We start from the raw sequence: 8,702 nt of genomic DNA, 5'->3' as shown, positions 1-8,702 counted from the left end.
AGAATATTGTCTTCTTTAACAAGGTGAATAATAACATAAAAAGAAAGAAAAAAAACTAATAAAACCATACAATAAAGTTAATCAAATACATAATATAACTGGTATAAAACTTTTTTTCATACTAATGTGTTCTTGACACACTTATTACTCTTTTTCTTCTTCTTATCTCTCTAGGCGGCTTTTTTATTTCTTTCAACAGATATAATCAGAGTTTCTGATTTTCAATCTTTCCATTAAAAAAATTCTGATGCAAAAGAAATAAAATAAAATTATACAGTAAAATTGATGAAAAGAGAGAATGTTTAAAGTAAAATTTCACAGAACATAACCTTTATATATGATTAAGTGTGCAATTAAAGTTAATTAATCGAGATTAGGTATGTTCTGTATTCAAATATGATGGCTCACAATAAGTTGGAGGGAAAGAGTGATGAACTGTTTGTTTGGTCCCTGCCATTAGTAGTGTAGTCCCCATATGATCCTTACATTATGGAAGAATATTTCTTTCTTTCTCTCCCCTTATAATACCATTTCATGTGGTCTATATCTAATGTATTGTACCATATCTATGAAACTTCTGCAAATATCAGAACTTTTTTAGTAGGGGACATAGAAGCTCTACACCAACAACATAAAATACAGGCCTTCCCTTGTTTTTTTCTTCCTCACTCTCACCATCTCACTTCCTCATGCCGCAGCACCAACCAACCTTAATGGAACCTCTTCTCACCCACAACCCCGGCAATGGCAACCCCAACTATCGCTATGATGTCATAAACTGGTTTGAACATGTATCCCAGAATGCTGCTTATGTTCAGACTCAGTTGCTCGCCCAGATTTTGAAGCAAAACTATGGTGTCGAATATCTCAACAAATGGTTGGGGAACTACAATATCCTTGAGATCGACGCATGTGCATTGGAATCCCTTTTCTCTTCTGTGGTTCCCCTTGCTTCACATGCTGACTTTGAGCCATTTATCCAAAGGATTGCTGATGGGGACACAGCTCCTTTACTCACTCAACAACCCATAACCACTCTTTCCTTAAGGTACCATCCTCTCTCTTCTGCTTTTTGTGGTCATGTTCATGACAATAAGGATTAGGATAGAGGCAACCTATGTCTCTCTCCATGTTATTCTGCTAAGTTTCACTGTTTATTTAAATATGCTCAATCCATGGTTATTCTAGTGTTTTGTAATTCATGACGACAAGGTCTAACTACAGGTGCTTTGTACGAACTCATGAACATGAACATAAGTCTTGAAAAAGTAATAACTTATAAACCAATACATTTTATTTATTTTTTATTTATTCAGTAAGTACAGTTTTTTTAATATTTTTTTGGTAAAGTATTTCTTTCTCTTTTCTTGTAATACATGGAATGGAGATAAAGCAAGGATCACTGCCAATTTTTTCTTTTTTTCCTTTTTTCTTGGTATGCAGTTCTGGAACAACAGAGGGGAGGCAGAAGTTCGTACCCTTTACTCGCCATAGTGCACAAACCACGCTTCAAATATTCACCCTAGCAGCAGCCTATAGATCAAGGTTTACATCTTTACTGTGTTCCCTTTAGATTTTTATGTACCCTTTGTGTTCCTATTTTTGTGTGTGTATATACTCTTTCCGTGTGTTGATTACTCTAAAGCGCACGTTAAAATATTCGTCCTTATCTTTTCACTGTTCACAGGGTTTATCCAATAAGGGAAGGAGGAAGGATTCTTGAATTCATATACAGCAGCAACAGGTTCAAAACAAAAGGAGGTTTAACAGCAGGAACAGCTACAACACACTACTATGCGAGTGAAGAGTTCAAAATCAAGCAGGATGCGACCAAATCCTTCACTTGCAGCCCCCAAGAAGTGATTTCTGGTGGAGACTACAAGCAATCCACGTATTGCCACCTCCTTCTTGGCCTCTTTCACTCTGACCAAGTGGAATTCATCACCTCAGCTTTCATCTACAGCATGGTGCAAGCTTTCAGCAGTTTTGAAGAGAATTGGATAGAGATTTGCAATGACATCAGAGATGGCACTCTCAGTTCAAGAATCAAGTCACCGAAGATGAGAAAGGCTGTTTTGGACATCATCTCTCCAAGCCCAGATTTGGCTTCGAAGTTGGAAAGTGCTTGCCATGAGCTAGAACTGGAAAAGTGGTCTGGTTTAATTCCAAAACTGTGGCCAAATGCTAAGTATGTGTACTCCATAATGACAGGGTCCATGCAACCATATTTGAAAAAGCTCAGGCATTATGCAAATGGGTTGCCTTTGGTCAGTGCTGATTATGGCTCAACTGAGAGCTGGATAGGGGTTAATGTTGATCCTAGTTTACCACCAGAACATGTAACATTCGCTGTGGTTCCTACTTTCTCTTACTTTGAGTTCATACCACTTCACAGGAATGAAAACAATTTCGGTTCAGGAGCTGATGATTTCACAGAAGATAAGCCAATTCCTCTCTCTCAGGTTAAAGTTGGACAAGAGTATGAAGTTGTCCTCACAACTTTCACCGGTATGCATTTTTCTTATCAACAATTAATTCTATCGTAGTCTTCTTCACATTGAAGTTGTTTTGGACCTTTTGGAACCTACTCAATTATTAACCAAAAGATAACTGTACCAAAATGAATGAGTTTCTGTTCCATAACAGATCTCCCATCCTTTATAATTACTCATTTCCTCGACCCATCTTTTCTGAGTTTTATGACCTACCTTTTGAGCATGACACATGGTAGAATTTACTAATTAATATCTCTGCATCTTTGACTTTTTTGCCAAGTAAATGCATTTATGTACACTGTTCATTTTTGGGCAAGCCCGTTTTGATTGACCTGTTATCATACATAAAATAACACCTAGAGTTACAGGTCAAGAAAGCAGTGATCGAGCTTCATGTGTGTGCCACATGTGCAAGCTATAGCTGCAGCATGAACATGGACATGTCTAGTAGCTAGTTGCATCAAGCCAAAAAGTTTTTGGTTGAATATAGCCATATGCACAAAACTGAGACTGATATATGATTAAAGAGCATAGAAATAGCATCATGAGTGATATAGATATACAATACAATACGTGGACTGAAATGCATTCCAATAATTGGCGTTACCAATAATGGATAACAGTGCACACACATATATGTATTTGTTTCGTTTTATATAGAAATGAATTAAGCAGTCAAACTATATATACCTCCAAAATACTTTAGCTTAATATTCCATGGTTTGAAATTATTAACGATGATGTTTTGTTGATTATGATTTTGGTGATTTGGGAGGAAGCAAGAGAGTAATGTGATGAAGATTGATTTCAGGACTATACAGGTGCAGGCTAGGGGATGTGGTGGAAGTGGGTGGATTCCACAATGGGACCCCAAAGTTGAACTTTGTGTGTAGAAGAAAGCTAATATTGACAGTAAACATAGACAAGAACACAGAAAAGGACCTTCAACTAGTGGTAGAGAGAGGGTCCCAGATTCTGACGAAAGAAAAAGCGGAGCTGGTTGATTTCACAAGCTATGCAGATGTGTCAAAGCAACCAGGGCACTACGTAATATTTTGGGAGATAAAAGGTGAGGTAGAAGACAAGATCCTTGGTGCATGTTGCAGTGAAATGGACAAATTGTTCATGGATCATGGGTATGTGGTGTCAAGAAAAACCAACTCGATAGGACCCTTAGAACTCTGCATTTTGGAGACTGGAACTTTCAAGAAGATTTTGGACAACTTCATCGCAAATGGGGCAGCCTTGAGCCAATTCAAAACCCCCAGGTGCACCAGTAATCGTGTCCTCCTCAAAATTCTTAACACGTGCACCACAAAAAGCTTTCGTAGCACTGCTTACAACAACACTTGAACAATAATCATTGATGTGTATCATCTTCATAAATCAACACCTACTTTCTTAGCTTCCTCGCTTCCCAAATTTTCTTCTGCTTTTTTTTTTCTCTTTCAATATACTAAACAACATGCAATCGTTCTCAACTAAGTAAAATGTTTTGTAAGTGTCTTATGAGTGAATAATCTTCCACTGTAATAATAAGGTTATAAAAACAAGCTTTATTAAAAGGGATTCTGATATAATTTGTATAATATGGTTTCATCTTCAGGATCGTTGTTAAATTTTAATTAAAAAATAGTTATTACTTTAATTCCAATTTATGACTTGAATAAATTTAAATTTTTCACAATTATTAAGTCTACACATTTGTTAAATACATTTTTCTAACTTCAAAATTTTGTTCCAATACAATACTAAATTAAATGTGTAAATCAAACGAGTAGTTACCTAATACAATCTCCTTTAATAATTTATAATTATTTTTTGCTTTTTAATTATTTATTATTATTACAGAAAAAATAAATAAAAAAATATTCATAATTAATTATAGTGCTACATACGAATACAAATAACACTTTTAAAGGATGAGAACATGGTGGGACATGTATCATTCATTCATTTTCCCATTTTTTTAATTAAAAATTCATAATATTGGTGGATATGAAAATTTTGTTTTATTCCCCCTACAGAATAGTTATACTCCATCTAATTCCTTATTTATTATTTCAAATATTAATTAAGTAAATTTTTATAGAAAATGAAACCCACAAATAAGGATTCAATATTAGAAGCATAGATTTATTTTTCTCCAATGTCAAGCGTATACACTTGTGTTCAATCAACGCGAATTTCCTTTAATAAATTGAAATACCCACGACACGAGTTGATTCTTATGAACACTCTGCAACATCTATTATTTTAATAACCCAATTAATAGATTTTTATATTAAAAAAAAATAATATATAAAATAGGGAACAAAATAAGCTAAAATTGCGAAAAAATAACTATAAAATAACTGTGCATAAAGGAAATGATAATTATTGAGAAAACCGTACTTCTCTCATGTTCTATCATTAAGTTTATCAAATTTCTACAAAATTTACTTAGCGACTCTTTGATCCTATTAAGATCTACAGTGGTAGATCTAAAATTCTAAATCAGTATAAACAATTAAAAATTATTTAAGTTTCAATCAAGTAATCTTTAAAAATGATTTAACCCTTTTAAAAAAAAAAAAAAAGTCTTGTATTCACTACTACTACACTAACATAATGTTATCCTTCCAGAATGTCACGGACACTGAAGTTATTTGTTATAAGATATTCTTTTATAGGTTAGGATATTCTTTTCTTTTCTTTTCTTACCTTTTATGTTTTTAGTAATATTTGTTTTCAATGATATTAGTTTCAAAATATAAAACATCAAAACCAATGATATTAGGACTATGCTTTATGTGATAAAAAATTAAGGGTATTTTTAGATAATTCCTTTTCCTAAGTAGTTCGGAAAGAAAAATACAGAAAAAAATTAAAATTAGTTTTTTGTATACATTAAAATTAATTTTGTTTAATTTCTAAAGAAAATGTAACTTTTAATTCATATAGAAGAGAAGTTTAATTTATGAAAAACTAATATAATTTATATATGTTTTTAAAATTATTTATGAAGAAATTTTCTTCACTTCCACCGTAAAAAACAATTACTGTTTTGCAAAAGACGGAATAGTTGTAAAATTAAGTTTGCTTATGACTAAATTTGTATGTATTTAGGGTGTGTTCTTATGTGAGTGATGATTTGAGAGAGAGAGGAAGATGATTGATTTGAGTTGATTAAAAGGTAATATGTATGTTTTTCTTTTTTATGAATTTGAGGGTGACAGTGGAGTGGATTTAAAAATAATTTTTGTGAAAGTTTATGAAAAATTTGATTGATGTGATTAAAAAATAAATAAATTTAATAGATGAAAATGTAAGATTACCTAATTGTCCTTGGTGTTAAGAAAGTAATATAAAATGATATTTAGATAAGTTGTAATTAATTTTTTATATTTTTTTATCATAAATAAAATTGTTAATAGTATTTATTAATTGCAAAAAGAAAATATAATAATATATTTGATATGAAAAATTTAATATTTGGAACAGGTTACAAAAATGCATGAAAACGGAATAGGATACAAGTCAGATGGAATAGGTTCCATGAGTGTTGCGCCAAAACAGAATAGGTTATAATTAAAATGGAACCGATTCCATTCACTCACAGATATGGTTCCAAAACAAATCCAGTTTCAAATTGTGTTGTCTCAAACCATGCATGGCCTCCACCAACAACAATGGTGGAAAGGAGGCAGACCTCGAGCAATGAAAGAGTGCAACTTCTTCCATTCGTTTATTCTAATAAAATAACGAGGCTATTTTAGTAAAATGAGCAATATCACTCTTAAATCTCACCTACAAAACCGGATGTTACAAAACCAATCTTGCAAATAAGCACATTCCATCACCCTCCATTCAATTGAAAAGAATACAATAAATCTCTTTAATTACCGCTCGCAATTACATTTGAACAATAATTCATTTCAAAAGAACATGACCTTTATGTTTTTTTAATTTATGAACAGGGAGTAGGAGAATAAAATAATATTTTTAGCCCATATTTTATAAAATTTTGAGATGTTAATCTCCAACCATTTTTGTAAAGTTTTGACATGCTAACTAGTGTTCTCAAAACAGTATAATTAATATTTCTTGAATTTTATAAAATAGCATAGTTAACTGTGATGTAAAATAAATATTGACCTAATCGTTATAAATATAATTTTACTTTATTTAAACAAAAATACCTATAAATATTATACAATAATATTTTATTCAATGTTGAATGATAAAAGTTAAAAAATAATTAAATAATAAAGTAACTAATATTTTAATGTTGTTAAAAATTAAAATATAATTAAACATTAAAAATTTAAATTAATAAAAAAATTAACAAAAAGAATAATATAAAACATATAAAAAGTTTAGATAAAAAAACAATTACAATATTAATTTGAAATTTAATTATGTTTCTAAAATACTTGTTTTTATTGTTTAAAAATTTTAAAAAATATTTTTATCTTTATAAAATCTATTATATATATTATATTATTTTAATTAATAAAATTAATTATTACATTAAAAGTGATGAAACCGATGAAACCGTATTAATTATTCTTTAATTAATATCTTTATATCACTTGTTCAGTATTCCTTAATTTAGTCTTCATTAAACATGAAAATCTGTGTCATCTTTTTCCCACAAAATTAAAATAATAATCAAATCATTTACTTTTGGATCACCAATGAAATAAAAGAGAATCAATATTTCAATAATTCAAATCATAAACCAAATATATCATCATTACCCCAATAATATAGAAGCATAGCAACACATATATGAAGTTTCAAATCAATTAAAGAAAGACATGACCACCCTTCGTTTAACTTCCACTAGAGTACCAAATCAATACAACTCACAACTTCATCCACTGCCTGTACTCATTTCCTCCTATCTCAACCAAAATTTAAGAAAAATATCATTCCAGACTTCATCGTTTAAGAAAAATGTTTTTTTGTTTTTCCACAATTGTTAAATGTTGATAAACACGTTGTAAGAAAATAATATCATTAAATGAATACATCCACAAATAAAAGTAAAATATCATTATATATTACACTTAAATCAATACAAAATATTATGAACTAGTGAAATCTTTAAAGGGAAGAAAGGAGAATATAAGCCTAACTACTTGTTGATGTTTCGATAACAAAAAAAAAAATAGTACTGAGATAGTAATTAAGAATATATGAAAGTATTACTATTCATTACATTCCTAGATCTAGCTTGAATTCCCAAAATTTAAATGATTGGAAAGTAAGGTTTCGTCTCTTTATTTATGATGCAAAAGGTTTATGAATAACAAAGGGGTTTAACTATTATTAAATTCCTTTCACTGAACTTTTAGCTATATTTTATAAGATTCTAAGGTGTTGTTTGCTTTTTAAAATAATCTTATTTGTGTTTTATTTGACTTTAAGCACAATTCCACACAAAAATTTAAACTCCAAAAAGTCCGTTGACAAAAGGACTCAATTTGTAAGGTGAGCCAAACTTTTATTGTCTAATGTATACTTTTTTATAATTGGATCTCTAAAATTTCGATCTTATTCAAATTTTCTCATTATAGGTGATTGGCGTTATATTCAACAAAATAGTTTTTTTCTTATCATAAGAATCTACGTAAGAATATTTTTCTTATCACCAACCAACGGTTCTACCACACCCTTTTGTTTTTTGTCGGTCACACATAATTACATCCAAACATTCAACATAAACATCATTTTGATGTTACTTTGCCATTTTTCAATATTTGAGGTTGTTGCTAAATGTTGTCGTGTTCACACTCCAAAAAGTTGTCATGTCATCAAAACCATTGCACGAAAGAGAGAAAATATTCAAGGAATAGATAGTATGATAATATTATTCACTTTTATAATGACAGTTTTAAAATAGTTTAATTACTCGAAACATATCTAGTTTGGTTCCAAAATTTTAAAATGGTACCCACTTTAAAATGGTACCTACTTTAAGTTTGTCTCAATTTAGTACCAAAATTCGAAATTGTGCATCAATGTAGTACACTCCATTAATTTTTTGCAAACATCGTTAACGGCGTACCACGTGTCAGCCTTTAGTTTTTTTAATTTTTTAATTTTTCTTTAAAAAAATTTGCCACGTGTCAAATCTTTGATGTGACACATGGCATTGTCAGTGACACGTGGCAAGGTACCGCCACGTGGCAAGGTACCTGCCAAATGTCATTGTTTTGA

At 30.5% G+C, this 8,702-nt stretch overlaps 1 protein-coding gene across 1 annotated transcript; it reads left to right on the top strand.

Moving 5' to 3' along the window:
* Nucleotides 1-555: 555 nt before the first annotated feature.
* On the top strand, nt 556-3,899 carry LOC114169001 (indole-3-acetic acid-amido synthetase GH3.10-like). Its single transcript, XM_028054008.2, has 4 exons — nt 556-1,048; nt 1,444-1,545; nt 1,688-2,508; nt 3,307-3,899. The coding sequence occupies exons 1-4, from the start codon at nt 690-692 to the stop codon at nt 3,846-3,848; spliced, it is 1,824 nt and encodes a 607-aa protein (XP_027909809.2). The 5' UTR covers nt 556-689; the 3' UTR covers nt 3,849-3,899.
* Nucleotides 3,900-8,702: the final 4,803 nt, after the last annotated feature.

Source organism: Vigna unguiculata, chromosome 11 (genome assembly GCF_037176805.1).
Source record: "Vigna unguiculata cultivar grain cowpea cultivar isolate G323 ecotype 2 chromosome 11, ASM3717680v1, whole genome shotgun sequence".
Classification (NCBI taxonomy): Eukaryota; Viridiplantae; Streptophyta; class Magnoliopsida; order Fabales; family Fabaceae; genus Vigna; species Vigna unguiculata.
This window is presented reverse-complemented; position numbering and strand designations above follow the sequence as displayed.